Source organism: Microchirus variegatus, assembly GCF_963457635.1.
Source record: "Microchirus variegatus genome assembly, chromosome: 15".
In the NCBI taxonomy this organism is placed as follows: domain Eukaryota; kingdom Metazoa; phylum Chordata; class Actinopteri; order Pleuronectiformes; family Soleidae; genus Microchirus; species Microchirus variegatus.
This window is the reverse complement of record NC_139816.1, coordinates 3,982,913-3,999,452: the sequence shown is the minus strand read 5'-3', so window position 1 is coordinate 3,999,452 and position 16,540 is coordinate 3,982,913. Positions and strand designations below refer to the sequence as shown.

The following is a 16,540-nucleotide window of genomic DNA, read 5'->3' as shown; positions in this document are numbered from 1 at the left end:
TTCCGTCACAAGGGCGACAGAGTGAGTTCACGCACCTGTCAGACCGCCACCTGCTGGTGGGAGGCGTCCTCTATTGTGTGTCGTGCCTCCTCCTCACACCTGTCGCCTCGCGTTCGTGTGTGTATATCTGCATGTTCTGGCGGAAAGAAGCTGCTGCCACGTTCGGCTTATCTTCTCAAATCCAGTCATTTAAGAGCAGAAGTGGGATTTATTGTGTATTTTTTATTTATTTCCTGCCCCCCCCCCCGCCCCATCTGTGGTGATGGTTGCCTCCACCTGAGTGATGGGCTGTGGGAGCGCGAAGGTCCTGCCAGAGGCGTCCAAGAAAAGCTACGTGGGTGTGATGCAGTCGCTGGTGGCCTTCGGCAAAGCTCGAGATCGCAGCGACGAGCCGAAGAAGCAAAGAAGTGTGTGGTTTTCCAAAAAACACCATCATCACCATCATCATCATCATCATCAGCCTCCATCAGAGGAGCAGCTGAAAGACAGGGACGGGCGACAGCAGGACAAAGCTGCCAGGTACAAGGACAAGTTTGATCCACGTGTCACTGCGAGGTAAATGTATTCAAAAAATACTTTCTTTTTAGATAAAAAAAAGCTTTTTTGGAACTGAAATCTGCGTTTTAATAAAAGATAAAAGTAAATACAGTACAGGAGGAGGCAACAGCCTCCACTGAAGTATTCCATTTTACTGAATTATGCAGAAAATAATGTGTCTAGACTCTATTGATCGCAAAACCAGTGGAGTTACCAACTCTTATATTACACAGTATTATAGAATATACACGAGGAGTTTGCTTCTCAAATGTAGAAATATATAATAAACAAGTCTAATTTACTTTTTTTTTCCACTCTATACATGAAATAAACTGTATTTTTATCACTCCTTCACGTGGTTATACACTTACCAGCCACTTTATTAGGTACACAGGACCTAATATAGTAAATAACTGAATACATAATTTAGTAATCAAGAGAAACATACTAAAATCAGTTAAATGTCCACACTATTTATGTAAAAAACGTGTTTTAATGGTACACGCCTGCCAAAATTAGGATTATTTTAATAACCCTGCTTATTTTTTGAATATATCTAATAATATTATTGGACAGAAAACAGAAGAAGTTAAAAATAAAGAATAAAGACGAGCACAAAAAACAAAACAACATACAGGTTTATTATTTCTCTCACGTCATGAGTAAAAAATATGTGCAGTTAAACTGCAATTCTGCTAAAAAATGGTGGTTATAATCTGGCAATAAGTAATCATTTTATCTCGTAATGGGAAATTGTAAACAAGACACGGGCCGCTTTAATCAAAATTGACATTGTAGGAGTGACCCGATTTGAGATAAGTCCAATATTAAATAATAAGAAATGTGCGCCGCACTGTAAACAAGCGATACTATCTCAGACCTGTGAGCAGCCGCTTCTGTGATTCATTCACAAAAAAAAAAAAATAGATAATATGCGGCGAGAGAGAAACGTCCTTAAGGGCCGTCCAATTATTTATGAGAGTCATTTTTTTTTTTTTCTTTCTTTCTTTTTTTTTGTTTTGCCGTTGGCAGCTTTTCTCATTCGTCTCCGCTGCAGCCGCCGCTAACCTTTGTGCAGCACAATTTATTAGCGGTAATAGTAGACATTGATTTCAGATGGTAACGCCTGGCATCACCATCAGCCTGTGGAGCAGAACAAGAAAAACAACTACAGCAAATACAGACATTTAAGCAAAGGGCTTATTGTCGCAGCCCTCTTATGTCGCGGCTTTCTTCCCCCCTTCCCTATACGTCAGGTACGACATCAAGGCCCTGATCGGTCGCGGCAGCTTCAGCCGCGTGGTGAGGGCGGAGCACAGGGCCACGCGCCGGCCGTTCGCCATCAAGCTGGTGGAGGTGGAGGCCGCCGAGGGCCGCGAGGTGTGCGCGTCGGAGCTGGCCGTGCTGCGGCGCGTCCGCCACGCCAACGTCGTGCGGCTGGTGGAGGTGTTCCAGTCCCCGCGGCGCGTCTACGTGGTGCTGGAGCTGGCGACGGGCGGCGAGCTCCTGGAGCGCGTCGTGAGCAGAGGTCGCTTCACGGAGCGCGACGCCACCCGCGTCCTGAAGATGGCGCTGGCCGGGGTGGGATACCTGCACGGCCTCGGCATCACGCACAGGGATCTGAAGCCGGAGAACCTTCTGTATTATCACCCGGGAGCCGACTCCAGGCTCCTGGTCACCGACTTTGGTTTGGCCACGTTCGGCGGCACAAGTCGCGACGCCGGTTGTGGCGCCGGTGCGACGGAGACGTCCTGGTCTCTGAGGACCACCTGCGGCACGCCGGAGTACATGGCCCCCGAAGTGCTGCTCAGGAAACCCTATTCCTGTGCCGTGGACATGTGGTCGCTGGGCGTGATCGCGTACATCGTGCTGAGTGGGTCCATGCCGTTCGAGGACGAGAGTCGAACGCGGCTCTACAGATCCATCGTGAGAGGGAAATACAGCTTCAGTGGAGACGTAAGTTTACAGCAACTCAAGGTCTAAATCAGGGTTAAGCCACGCCCCAAAACTAGAGGATAACTGGCCAGATTTAGGTCCAGATCTGGCCTAGCAACTATAGGGTATACCTTCCGACTTTAGGCTGATTTTGAAGAGATTATCTGGCCAAATTATCCTGTAGTGTCAGCAGGGCCGTTTCTAGCTGTTTGGGGGCCCTATGCGAGATACTATTTGGGGGCCCCTATTTTTTTCAAACTCGAGGTAGAGATTCCTAACTTTTTCTGATTACCCCACCAACACTTACATGCTTTGCAAATATATGCATAATGAATGCATCCATCCATATATCCATCCATTATCTACCGCTTTATCCTCCACCAGAGGGTCGTGGGGGGGTGCTGTGCCTATCTCAGCTGACATTGGGCGATAGGCGGTGGGTACCATCGCAGGACATGAATGCATCCAATACATGCAAATAAACACAGGTACTTTTAATTCTCAAAAATATTATAAAATCTGAATCTGAGTCTGAACTTGCAGTTTGGGGGGCCCCCTGGTGGCCGTGGGGCCCTATGCAGCTGCATAGTCCGCATATAGCAAGAAACGGCTCTGAGTGTGAGGCATTAAATCAACAAGTTGAATCCGTCTTCTCAGCCATGACTTCATCCACAGTTTGTTTGTTTTTCTTTGCTTTTCACTTTTAAGTCACGTTAAATCACGCGAGTTTCTGTGAGATCTCATGGAATCTCCTCCCTGAAATCGTCAGATTGAACGTCACGTGTGTGTGTGGTCTTGACTGCGTCTAGTCTGTGCTTTCTCTGGATTAAAACTTGATAATCACTCACAAAGTTGTGTCTGTGGTTTGAAGATTTGAAGAATCCTCTCGTGTGGAGCAGACGTTAGTCAATTAAAATCCTGAGAGGTCCAGATAGAGAAAATGTCCTTGAGCCCAAGGTCTGGAACTTCTTCATGTTTAACAAACGCAGTCGGTTAAAGTGGGTGAGACCAAAATACTGTTTATTTTTGTCAATGTGAGCACAAGTACTGTATTTTTCAAGTATAAGGAAATAATATTTTATAATGAGATTTTCTCGATTTGACAATGATGGGTTATAGAAATGTTTTTTCCGAAAATAAAACAGACAAACGATACAGAGCGATAAATAACATGTAGAAATAACCTTGTTTTTTTCTCTTTGTTTATGTAAAACTCCGTGAAAAATTCATGATAACTTTAAAACAAAGGCATAAACATACAAAAACATGTTCATGTAAACTGTAAAAGGCAGTAAAATTCAATACAAGAAGAAAATAGAGGATTTCTGCTCCGTCTGTTTCCCCCACAAATAAAAAGACTCTTTCCTGGTCCATGCTGGTCTATGCTGTTCCACAAGCATCATTGTGTTGGGCTATGCTGGTCTATGATGGTCTATGGTAGTCTATGTTGGTCTATGCTGGTCCACCATCATCATTATGCTGGTCTATGCTGGTCCATGTTGGTCTATGTTGGTCTACGCTGGTCTATGGTGGTCTATGCTGTTCCACAAGCATCATTATGTTTGGCTATGCTGGTCTATGGTGGTCTATGCTGGTCTATGGTGGTCTATGTTGGTCTATGCTGGTCTATGGTGGTCTACACTGGTCTATGGTGGTCTATGTAATTCCACATGCATCATTATGTTTGGCTATGCTGGTCTATGGTGGTCTATGCTGGTCTATGGTGGTCTATGGTGATCTATGCTGTTCCACAAGCATCATTATGTTTGGCTATGCTGGTCTATGGTGGTCTATGCTGGTCTATGGTGGTCTACGCTGGTCTATGGTGGTCTATGCTGTTCCACAAGCATCATTATGTTTGGCTATGCTGGTCTATGGTGGTCTATGGTGGTCTATGCTGGTCTATGGTGGTCTATGCTGTTCCACAAGCATCATTATGTTTGGCTATGCTGGTCTATGGTGGTCTATGCTGTACCACAAGCATCGTTATGTTTGGCTATGGTGGTCTATGTTGGTCTATGGTGGTCTATGCTGTTCCACGAGCATAATTATGTTTGGCTATGCTGGTCTATGGTGGTCTATGTTGGTCAATGGTGGTCCTCCAGCATCATTACGTTGGTCTATGCTGGTCCATGATGGTCTATGGTGGTCTATTGTGGACCACCAGCATCATTATGCTGGTCCATGTTGGTCTCTATACTGTTTCTTTGCTGGTCTATGGTTGTCAATCTTACCTGGACTGAATACACCAATTGTAAATAGAACTGGACGAGGTCTGAACTTTTCCACTTGGTTTGTCTCTTTGAGTCGTGGTGAAACAGTGAAGCTGTGTGTTTCCCTCTGAACTTACTGTAACTTTATTGTGTGTTTTTATTCGGTTGAGTTCGCGGGGCTTGTTCTTTCACGCCGATTACACTCCGAGGCCGGATTATTCACTGGGTTTTAAGCCTATGTGTATGCACTGGAATCTCGCAGGACGGCGTTTGACATTTTAGTCTGGCACAGAAGAGGCGACCCTGCGCTGTTATCCTCGTGTTTACTGCTGCACAGACCACCGACTCAACAATAGTGCAAAAATCCCCTTCCCAGGGTTTTATGCAGGAGGCTTATTTCACGTTTGTCGACACAGCTCATAGACCTCACGGATGGAGGAGGAAAAATCCTTGCGAACAATCGCGCCTATAGTCATGTATAGACCAGTAAAGACGTCAACGTGTGAATTCACACTGTACAGTGACATTATGGAGACATCATCCATGGTTGAGTAGAGGTCCAGGGTTTGGTGGATGAGCCGTCAATCAGATGTTCACGTCGACAGGATGTTCACTCACTGTCATCTCCAGTTGACTGACGGCACACGGTCACACACACTCACACATACAAATGAGCAGCGATGACGACGGTTTAATGTGTGACACGGGGGTCACATGTGTCCATAATATTCTTCATAATGAGTTTTCTTCATGTCATCCAGATCAATTTCAACAGCCCGAATTCCCTTCACATATCAAAGATCCTGTGTGGTTCATTTGGGAGGCTTTATTGACAGAAATTAAGATTGGTCCACCAGCATCATTATGGTGGTCTATGCTGGTCCATGTTGGTCTATAGTGGTCTATGCTGGTCCATGTTGGTCTATGGTTGTCTATGCTGGTCCATGTTGGTCTATGGTGGTCTATGCTGGTCCATGTTGGTCTATGGTGGTCTATGCTGGTCCATGTTGGTCTATAGTGGTCCTTGTTGGTCTATGGTGGTCCACCAGCATCATTATGTTGGTCTAAACTAGTCCATGCTGGTCTATGGTGGTCTATGTTGTTTATGCTGGTCCATGTTGGTCTATGGTGGTCCACCAGCATCATTATGGTGGTCTATGCTGGTCTATGATGGTCTATGGTAGTCTATGTTGGTCTATGGTGACCTATGGTGGTCCACCAGCATCATTATGTTGGTCTAAACTGGTCCATGCTGGTGTATGGCGGTCTATGTTGTCTATGCTGGTCTATGTTGGTCTATGGTGGTCCACCAGCATCATTATACTGTTCCACGGGGTCCATGCTGGTCTTTGCTGGTCTATGCTGTTCCACAAGCATCATTGTGTTGGGCTATGCTGGTCTATGATGATCTATGGTAGTCTATGTTGGTCTATGGTGATCTATGGTGGTCCACCAGCATCATTATGCTGGTTCAGGGTGGTCCATGTCGGTCTATGGTGGTACACCAGCATCATTATCTTGGTCTATGCTGGTCCATGGTGGTCTATGCTGGTCTATAGTGGTCTATGCTGTTCCACAAGCATCATTATGTTTGGCTATGCTGGTCTATGTTGGTTCATGCTGGTCTATGGTGGTCCACCAGCATCATTATGCTGGTATATGCTAGTCCATGTTGGTCTATACTGTTTCTTTGCTGGTCTATGGTTGTCAATGGTGGTCCATGCTGGTCTTTTCTGGTCTACGGTGGTCCATATTGGTCTACGGTGGTTCATCTTGGTCCATGTTGGTCTATGGTGGTCCACCAGCATCATTTTGCTGGTTCACGGTGGTCCATTCTGGTCTATGGTGGTCCATCAGCATCATAATGCTGGTCCTTGCTGGTCTATGGTGGTCTATGGTGGTCCACCAGCTTCTCTATGCTTTCCTATGTTACCCTGTGTTGCTCTCTTACTCTCTTGCTCTTGTCTTTTACCCCTGTTTGTGTTTTGACTGCCTTGCTGTGTATGACCTTGCCTGTCCTCTACAATAACATGTTTGGGTTTTGAACTGGACTCAAGCTTTTGCCCTCGTTGCATCAAAGGTCGCACCACGATGGGACCCGCTGATCCACCGTGCTTGCGGGAAACAAAAAAACAAAACATCCTTGCACCTCAACAGTGGAATAAATGTGGCGTCCTTCTCCAGGGCTCCATATTAAATGATGATCACATTTGTAAACAGGAAAATGAGCACATAAAATTCTATGTATCTATCGACAGAGCGACTCTCGTCTCATTGTAACATAAATATACGACTTAATAAGTTCTCCAGGAGCCTTTCGTGCGTTCGGGGCGATGATGTAACGCAGCGGTTCGTTGGTCATTAAGGACGGAGGGCGCTTAAAAAAATAAAAAGAGAATAAGTATTCAGAAAAGACAGTGCAGTGGAAAGGTCGATTAAATTCAGGTGTGGATGTTTTTTTTTTGGTTTTTTTTCCAGACGGTCAAATAAAGTAACTTTTCTTTTCTTCTTCTCATATGGAAATGAATTCACCAGGGCTCCAATTAAAGAGGAGGCTTCGTAAAAAAGTAGCGGCTAACCTTTTTGTGTTTACTGAAACAGAACAGTGTCTATGTATGTGTGTGTATTTTATATATATATATATATAAACTTACTACTTTAGGACATTTTCCTGGCATAAACACTGACCTTGTCAGGACCAGTAAGTCCTCATAGAGTCCAAAACCTGGTCCGAATGAAACAGAAACTCATATCTGATGAACTGGTTAAAGTTTAGTGCTAAGAGGTTAGTCTTTAACTGGCTATGGTTAAGTTTAATGCTTTGTTTAGGTGTCCTCAAAAGAATAGCTGTGTGAACCCGTGTGTGTGTGGGTGTGTGTGCTTGTACGTACGTCTTTGTAAGGACCAGAACAATCGTAATAACCACAGGAAATTAAGACATTTTGTGAAAGCTTACTTTACGATCTGTCACAACATAAAGAGGCTCTTTATGTTATGTTGTTAACTTGATTTATGTATCTGTGTGCGTGTGTGTTCCTGTATTTGTGGCTTTGCGAGGACCAAAAATATCATATAGAACCATATAAAGTGAGCAAAGTGAGGACATTTTGGCTGGTCCTCACATATTTTAAGGCTTTTTTTTTTTGGTGGGGTAAGACCTGGTTTAGGGTCAGGAGTAGAGAATGCATTATGTCACATGTGTCAAACTCAAGGCCCGGGGGCCAGATGTGGCCCGCCACGTCATTTTATGTGGCCCCGCGAGTGATTAACTGGTCTTAAAAATCTGTGTTAAAATAGGTCTATGCGTTGACCATAAACTACATTTCCCACAATGCATGGCGATCGCGTTACCCATAAAGTGATGGCATCCCGCCACTAGATCGCAGTGTATCATTGCATATGCATCATGCGACGAGTGAAATTGAGACTTTTGAGTCTTTTTTTCTACATTACTCATGTTGTTGGGACCTAAATCTATTCAAATAATCACATTATATGGGGATTTGTCTTCCTTATTTGGGACAAAATTCAGGTCCCCATAAAAATAAATCAACGACATGACGTGTTATGTTGTTAGAATGAGGTTAGGGTCATGTTAGTACTGTGTGTGTGTGTGTGCGTGTGTGTGTGTGTGTGTCTGACTCACAAATACAAACAGCCTCTGGCACCTGTCCACAAACTGGCTCCCTCTGTGTCCCCAGTATTTCCGCCCCTTCCTTACTCAGACACACACACTCTCACAGACACACACACACATGCACACACACACACACACAGAGTGCATACACAGCTTCCCCTCCCACAGATGCAGCCGCTCCTTGGCCTGAAGACCTGTGGTGCAGACTTTCACACTGATGCGTTTACAACAGCAGGAGTGTGAGAGTGTGTGTGGAGGGGGGGCGTTGAGGAGGGCAGGGATGGATGGCAGAGTGTGTGTGTGGGGGGGGTTAGTAGAAGAAGAAGTGGGTTGGGGGGGGGGGGGATGGGGGGGAGCGAGTGCAGCCTTGGGGAATTTTTCCCACCTTATCACTCACCTTATTACTGCAGCATGTAGCACGGAACGCTTCCCTCGCACAGAATCGAGACATCTCATCTGGTGAGCGTGAGTGGGTTTCATTCAGTGCACTGTGTGTATTTGTGTGTGTGTGTGTGTATATGTGTGTGTAGCTGCATACATGCACGTGTGCTCATGTCACAGCAGCATGTAAAGCACACATCCTCACGTTGGTTCAGACCAGACAGCAGCCACAGTAACCTCCTCCTCCTCCTCCTCCTGCATTCTGCTGCTGTGTTCTTGAAGCCTCCCAAACATCTGCAGCTGTCTGGGTAACAGTTAGCCCACTCTGCCCCCTAGTGAGCGCCGTGTGAACACAAGACCCCACAACATTGCACTTAAAAAAAAAAAAAACACCACTGACCACAGTGTTTGTTATTGTACCCGACGGCTCAATCTCGCTCTCCCGCGTCTGGGAAGTCGATATTTCGATTTCCACACTACGACTTTCGCCCCGAATTGGCAACGGCTTGTTACGATGAGGCGTATTTAAAGGGATGGCCACAAACTTCTGTATACATATTCAGGATTGGTCTTTTTTTCCAATGCGTTGCATCCAATAATATGGCGTGTCGTGCAGATTTGAACACGTGGAGCTGCAGAAATGAACGTCACCACACTTAGAAAGCCTCAGCACCGCTCTCAAAAACGTCTAGAAGAGGAGACAAATCATAAAATGAGTGTCGAGATTCAGTTACAATAAGAGAGAGTATGGAGAATTTTCTTTATCCATGTTTTTATGGTTCTCAAACTGTGGTACATGTACCAACAGTGGTACGCGGACCTTCCTCTGGTGGCCTGAAAAATACTGTGGAGCTGAGGAATTTTGACCATTTTAAGTGCGTAGAATTATAATTTATTATATCAGAATCTTATTATCCTTTTTTTTTTTAAGCTAATCCAACCTTCCTTTTGCGTCAATTCCCTGGCTCAACAGTCACGTGTAACACTCCAAACACAATAAAGCCGTGAAAAAAAATCAAGGAAAGCGATAAAGTTGTCGCAACAAAGTTTAGGACGTCGAAAGCGGGAGGAAAATACGTTTTTACTTCATTCTCACACACGGTTGGAAAAAAAAAGCTCTGTGTTTCTCTGATGCAGCCCTCGCGCTGCACTAAAACCATCATTTCCCATCATTTTCAGATCAAGGACGGCAGGAAAATAAAGAGCAGAAGCAGAGCGACTGTGAAATGTGTGTTTCTTGGCACGGGAATAAGGAAGCGCACTGAATCAAACCCAGTGTTGGATGAAGAGTAAAGTCAGTCTCGTTAGTCATGGGAGCTCAATCAAACACTTTCTACACCTTTTTTGGTTTTTTTCCCAGAGAAAGTGTCGCGTCACTCCTCCTCCTCAGGTGTGAGGAGACAAAAAGCTCCGTCGAGAAGCTATTTTTCTGTGGCTCTTTCAGTCGAGCAAACACACACGCACACACATTCTTGTACTTGCTGCATACTGAGGACTGACAAAGTGAGGACCAGCATTTCCACTTTATAAATCAACACAATTACAAATAACTGCTTCATGAATGACATCTGTAAAGAACTACTGGTTGCAGTACCATAACATGTCTGCAGGTGGAGCCCCAGAGCAAAAGGGCTGGAAAACTTTTTAGATTTTTTTTTTTTTTTTTGTAATTTTTGGTCCAAAATTTTACAAAAACGTCATACTATACTATGTCATCCAAAATTTGAAAAAATCTTTGACAAAAAACTTTTTGGTCCAAAATTTGAAGAAAAAAGTCATACTATACTATATCGACCAAAAGTTGAAAAAAACATTTAAACATTTTTTTTTACAAAAAAGTCATACTATACTATCCATCCATTATCTACCGCTTTATCCTCCACCAGAGGGTCACGGGGGGTGCTGTGCCTATCTCAGCAGACATAGGGCGATAGGCGGGGTACACCCTAGACAGCTCGCCAGTCCATCACAGGGCCACGTATAGAGACAAACAACCATTCACTCACACACTCACACCTACGGTCAATTTAGAGTGACCAATTCACCTAATCCCCATATCGCATGTTTTTGGACTGTGGGAGGAAGCCGGAGAACCCGGAGGAAACCCACGCACACACGGGGAGAACATGCAAACTCCTTGCAGAAAGGCCCTTGTTCCAAAGTTGTTCCAAACGGGGCTCGAACCCAGGAACCCGGGTCTTCTTGCTGCAAAGGCAAGAGTGCTAACCACTACACCAACCGTGGGCCCCCATACTATACTATGTCATCCAAAATTTGAAAAATCTTTGACAAAAATTTTTCGTCCAAAATATGAAAAAAAAGTCATACTATTATATGTTGACCAAAAGTTGAAAAAAATTTAAAAAATAAATGTGATTTTTTTTTTTTACTAAAAAGTCATACTTTACTATGTTGTCCACAATTTTAATTATTTATTTTTTTGACAAATTGAGTATAGCATGTTATAGCAACCTAAGGAAGTGATTTCAATGAAAACAAAGTGAGGACCGGCCAAAATGTCCTCACTCTGTAAAAAATGACCTCACTTTGTTGGTTAAAAGCCCTCACTGGTCCTCAGTATGCCACAAGTACAAGAACACACACACACACACACATAGAGAGAGTGTGAGAATGAGCGAGCCGCTGCTTCTTTGAATTCCTCTCACTGGCAACGGTCTTGCGATTGTCAATTTCATGCTTGATTAATTGTCATTACTTGTTGAGAGACAAAAAAAAAAGAAAAAAAAAAAAAGAGAGGTTGAGAGAAATGCATTTCAGGATTAAAATGGAGAGCGAGACCTCCCTAAAGAGTGAGATGTAGTCTGGGAGAATTTTGCACACTTAGACTTTTCTGTATTTAACTTTTTTTCTTTTTTTTACTCTCGCCAGACAGACGTTAAAGGACTAATCCTCGCATTTTGAGGCAAGAGAGTGAGGTAAAGATACCTGACTGAGGAAATAAGGAAGACAAAAGAAAGAAATGTGTGTGTACTTGCTCATTTTGGCATAAAATAGACATTTTTATGCAAATTTTGTGGCGTTGGCTCCCTGTAGCCTCAAAAGAAAATACATTTTCTTATATTTTCTTATAATGTTTGTCTTATTTAGAGATCAAGGCGAGAAATGAACTCGTGTTCCCCAAACCTGTGTTTGAAATATGGAACGCCGTTAATTCCCAACACTGAAATTCAGCCAAATTGTTGTTTATATCCACATATGCCAAGGTTTTACTACATAAAAGTCATTTATTTGATCAATTTATACACAAATAGGTCGACATAGTTGTGTTTTATTTCAAATTTGACACAAAATCTGGTGTTCCTGTACAACTACAGTGTTTTTACTCCATTTTAAATTGGTAATACACTATTTTAACATGCAGTTCATTGTAAATAACTGCCAGATATTGAAAGTCACTCGGTTTCCAGGCCCATTTAGGGTTAAAATAAGGTTTTAAAGGGTTAAATTACTAAACTTACTACAAAAACTACAGGTATTTTATACCCAGTACATGTATACATATTTATTACATGATGTCATCCTTATTTCATGGGTCAAATAGGTTTTTTTGCGGCTCCAGATTATTTATATTTGAGTGGAGAGGGGTCAAAAATGACTCTTCTGATTCTGGAGGTTGCAGACTCAAACCGTTCGGTCACGATCTTCCCTTAACACTCGGCGATGTTGAGCATATATCAGTGATATTTCATTAAAAATAAAAAAAAAGTTAGCACAAAGGTCACCCGTTTTTTGTTGTTTTTTTTCTGAGGCAAGTGTCTGCAATGTTTGTCTCCGTGACAAAGAACCCAAGGCGAGATGAATAATTCACCGACTCTGAATGATAATAAGGTCTGTGGTCTTTAGCGAGGTCCGCTCGCGCATATTCAAAAACACCACTTCAGGTCAGTTTGGGTCACGACGAGGACGCTGAGGCGTTTGTTTTTTTTGAATTAGCAAAAAGGGCAGAAATGCTCATTTTTTTCGGCGCTCTTGTTGTGAAGTTGACGGTGAAAAAAAAGGAGGATAAAACGAGAGGCCAAATCCCACGCGTGTGCGGCGGTTTCTTGCTCGTTCGACCACGAATGCTGCCTCTTCTCTGTGTCCAGTGACATTTGGTGTTTTCTTTGTGACATTAGTTCTGCTTCTTAGGTCCTGCACAGCTCTGGGATTATCGTGCTATTGCCGTGTTCGACTGCGCCGTGATTTCACATCAGCGCGTCCACGGATTGAAAAAAAATCGAGCAAAGGTTAGCTTAACTGCGCTGTTTAATTCAATCGGACCACTTCTGTCCTACACTGGCGTGGAATCGGTTTATTGTTTGACTCTGCTTCACTAGGTGGCGATATTCCCCCTTTAAGCTTGGTGGTTGACCTATGACATGTCATAGAATAAAACGACTTTAGCTGGTTGCTAGCTGTTAGCATTAGTGGTGGAAATCGATTCCTCGAGTGAGATTCTGTGTCTGTTAACTTTAAAATATTCAGTATTTTAAGCTGACAGAGCATAAATTGGGTCTCCACATGTGTATTTTTGCCATGTTTTTCAGCCATGATTTCCGTATCAACAAGAACTATGATTGTTTTCCTTTGTTTTACATTTAACGAAGTATATTTTGTTCAAAACGTGAAATTTCTTGAGGAAAAATTAGTGCAATTTCAACAATATTAGGCCTAAATGTACCATTTTACACACCAATCACACTGGATCTTTAAATGCATTTAAACATTTAGTCACAGGTGTCAGATCGGACCCTCTGGTGGGCCTGTTCTGGACCGCGAGCCGTACATTTGACACCCCTGATATCACCACTAAAAAGCTATGCATTAACATGAATCATGTCATTGGTTTTTTTTGGAAATAAACAGTGAAGATGACTGCTGTTTTCATTTAAAAACACTAATTACACAACTCGTTTTGTAGCTTATCGTATTGCTGGTCTGGCAACCCATGCTGCTTTTGAGGATTTTTATTTAGTAGCATTTCAGTCAGACTAACATGTCTCTTAGAAGTCCAGTTTTAGTCAGATTATAGCAGTATTTCCACACTGTCCGTTGTTCCCGCTGATGCTAACGTGTCGTCTCTGCTTCCTCAGCCTTGGTCCTCGGTGTCCGACCTGGCGAAGGATTTCATCCAGCGTCTGCTGGCGCCGGACGCCTCCGCCCGTTTGACCGCTGACCAGGCCGCCCGTCACTCGTGGGTGGCCACGATGGCGGCCGGCTCGTCCGCGAGGAACCTCCACCGCTCTATCTCGCAGAACCTCCGGCGGCGGGCGTCGCGCAGCTCCTCCCGGTGCACGACGAGCCCCGGCGACGCGGGGAAAGCTGCCGACGTCGCCTGGCCAAAAAAAGACGGGAGCCGCGTCAGGGCCGAGCATCTGCACTCACGATCAGCCTCAGAGAGCCGTGCAGCATGCGGCCGGAGGGCTCCAGGAGCATCAGTGCCGTCCGACTAAAGCTCCGCATTCGTGGGGAAGCTAATGAAGGAGAGAGCCCAGCTGCCCCTGCCTCGGCGTGTGCTCGGCCATCGCGGAAACCGCAAAGCTCCAAAAGTGCCTTGGACAGGTGTTGTCGCACACACACACACAGAGAGAAAATAAAGTTTCCTCTCACTTCTGTGGGCTTCACTCAGGCTCCTCTAATGACTCCGGCTGCCGAGTTCCACTTCCCATTGTGGTTTGTCTTAAGCTGTTGGTGATTATCCCTCAGTTTTTGAGATCCAGGGCTTATCCCGAGACGGTGCCACCATCCACCTCCGCGAGGTCTCCAGCCCCCCTGGTGATGCACACGGCACAAACTAATGGGCTCATCTAGGAGGTCATTATTAGTCATTCTATTATTAGCAGCTGTGGTGCAAAAGCTGACGGAAACCTGTCGGTTATTCTCTCTCCTCTTGTTTAAGAGCGCTCGTGAAATCCGCTAAGATTCTTTTTGTGCATATTCAAAAACAAGCAAACGCACCCCACTCTTTTTTTTCTCTTTTGTCGCCGTCGTCCCTCCTTCATCGGTCCTCTTCAGCACAATCCAGATATTGGGTGACAGGCAGTCTCCCATCGAGTCGAAGCGAGGCTCTGGGCGTTTAAAGAGCTTTGGGCTTACGTAAAAAAAAAGCTGCAAACAGCGGCGATTTTTCCCAAAATAAACCCTTCTATTCTTCTTCTTTTTCTTCTCCACGGAGAACATTGAAATGAAAAAACAAGTCCTATATCCTCCTCTTATCCTCTGATTCAATTGTCTGTGCTTTTATCTGTCCTTATTACATTAAACAATAACTGAATTGAATTGAATAACTGACCACGCTCGTTAATTCCCGCCTCCTGACGTGGGCTCAGACAGAGAGAAACTCGATCTCCAAGGAAATCCACTGCTTCCCTTACTTCCAGTCTGCACGTAATCCTATTATTTTAACTCTGTGACGCCGCGCGATCGAGCGCGAACGGTTTATTTTTTTTCCCTTTACACGGCCCCCTCTACAGGAGGCGACGGAAACTGTGTGGGATAATCTGCAATCGCAGCAGCTGGACGCAAAGCAATCTGCCCGTTATCTGCGGCTCGGCGTCTGCAGTGCAGCAGGAGGCCGCGGATTTGACCGCAATGTTTGGTTTGTGCCGAGAGGGGAGAAAAACTCTCAAGCCTCCTCAGGGGGATTTTTGGGATCGTACCTATGTTCCGCGGGTCCTATGTTCCGCGGGTCCTATGTTCCCCGGGTCCTATGTTCCCCGGGTCCTATGTTCCCCGATCGGGGACCATCGGACCTTCTTTTAAAAAAAGGGTCCCCACTATGTTCCCCACTTTGTGGAAGCCTGGGTGTGGAGCTCCAGGGTAAAGGGTAAAGGGTAAAGGGTTAGGGTAAGGGTCCTATGTTCCCCGGGTCCTATGTTCCCCGATCGGGGACCATCTGACCTTTTTTTTTAAAAAAAAGGGTCCCCACTATGTTCCCCAATTTGTGGAAGCCTGGGTGTGGAGCTCCAGGGTAAAGGGTTAGGGTTAGGGTAAGGGTAAGGGTTAGGGTCCTATGTTCCCCGGGTCCTATGTTCCCCGATTGGGGACCATCTGACCTTTTTTTTTAAAAAAAAGGGTCCCCACTATGTTGCCCACTTTGTGGAAGCCTGGGTCTGGAGCTCCAGGGTAAAGGGTTAGGGTTAGGGTTAGGGTAAGGGTAAGGGTTAGGGTCCTATGTTCCCCGGGTCCTATGTTCCCCGATTGGGGACCATCTGACCTTTTTTTTTAAAAAAAAGGGTCCCCACTATGTTCCCCACTTTGTGGAAGCCTGGGTGTGGAGCTCCAGGGTAAAGGGTTAGGGTAAGGGTTAGGGTCCTATGTTCCCCGGGTCCTATGTTCCCCGGGTACTATGTTCCCCGGGTACTATGTTCCCCGATCGGGGACCATCGGACCTTTTTTATTAAAAAAGGGTCCCCACTATGTTCCCCACTTTGTGGAAGCCTGGGTGTGGAGCTCCAGGATAAAGGGTTAGGGTTAGGGTAAGGGTAAGGGTAAAGGTTAGGGTCCTATGTACCCCGGGTCCTTTTGGGTGAACAGTGGGGAACATAGGACCCTTTTTTAGAGAAAGGGTCCTATGTTCCCCGGGTCCTTTTGGGTGAACAGTGGGGAACATAGGACCCTTTTTTAGAGAAAGGGTCCTATGTTCCCCGGGACCTTTTGGGTGAACAGTGGGGAACATAGGACCCTTTTTTAGAGAAAGGGTCCTATGTTCCCCGGTCACATACAAAGCGGGGAACATAGGACCCGGTAGGACCCGGATTTTTCGACCATGAGACGCGTCGTCAGATTCAATCTAGCGCCTGTGAAGTCGGGGCGATATCTTCCTGTATACGGGCTT

The 16,540-nt window shown here is 45.0% G+C and overlaps 1 protein-coding gene across 1 annotated transcript; it reads left to right on the top strand.

Moving 5' to 3' along the window:
* Positions 1 to 283: 283 nt before the first annotated feature.
* On the top strand, positions 284 to 14,156 carry LOC310937247 (serine/threonine-protein kinase H1-like; the record flags this gene model as incomplete). The annotated part of the gene is made up of 3 exons (XM_083901477.1): positions 284 to 555; positions 1,794 to 2,493; positions 13,797 to 14,156. The coding sequence occupies 3 exons, from the start codon at positions 284 to 286 to the stop codon at positions 14,154 to 14,156; spliced, it is 1,332 nt and encodes a 443-aa protein (XP_083757603.1).
* Positions 14,157 to 16,540: the final 2,384 nt, after the last annotated feature.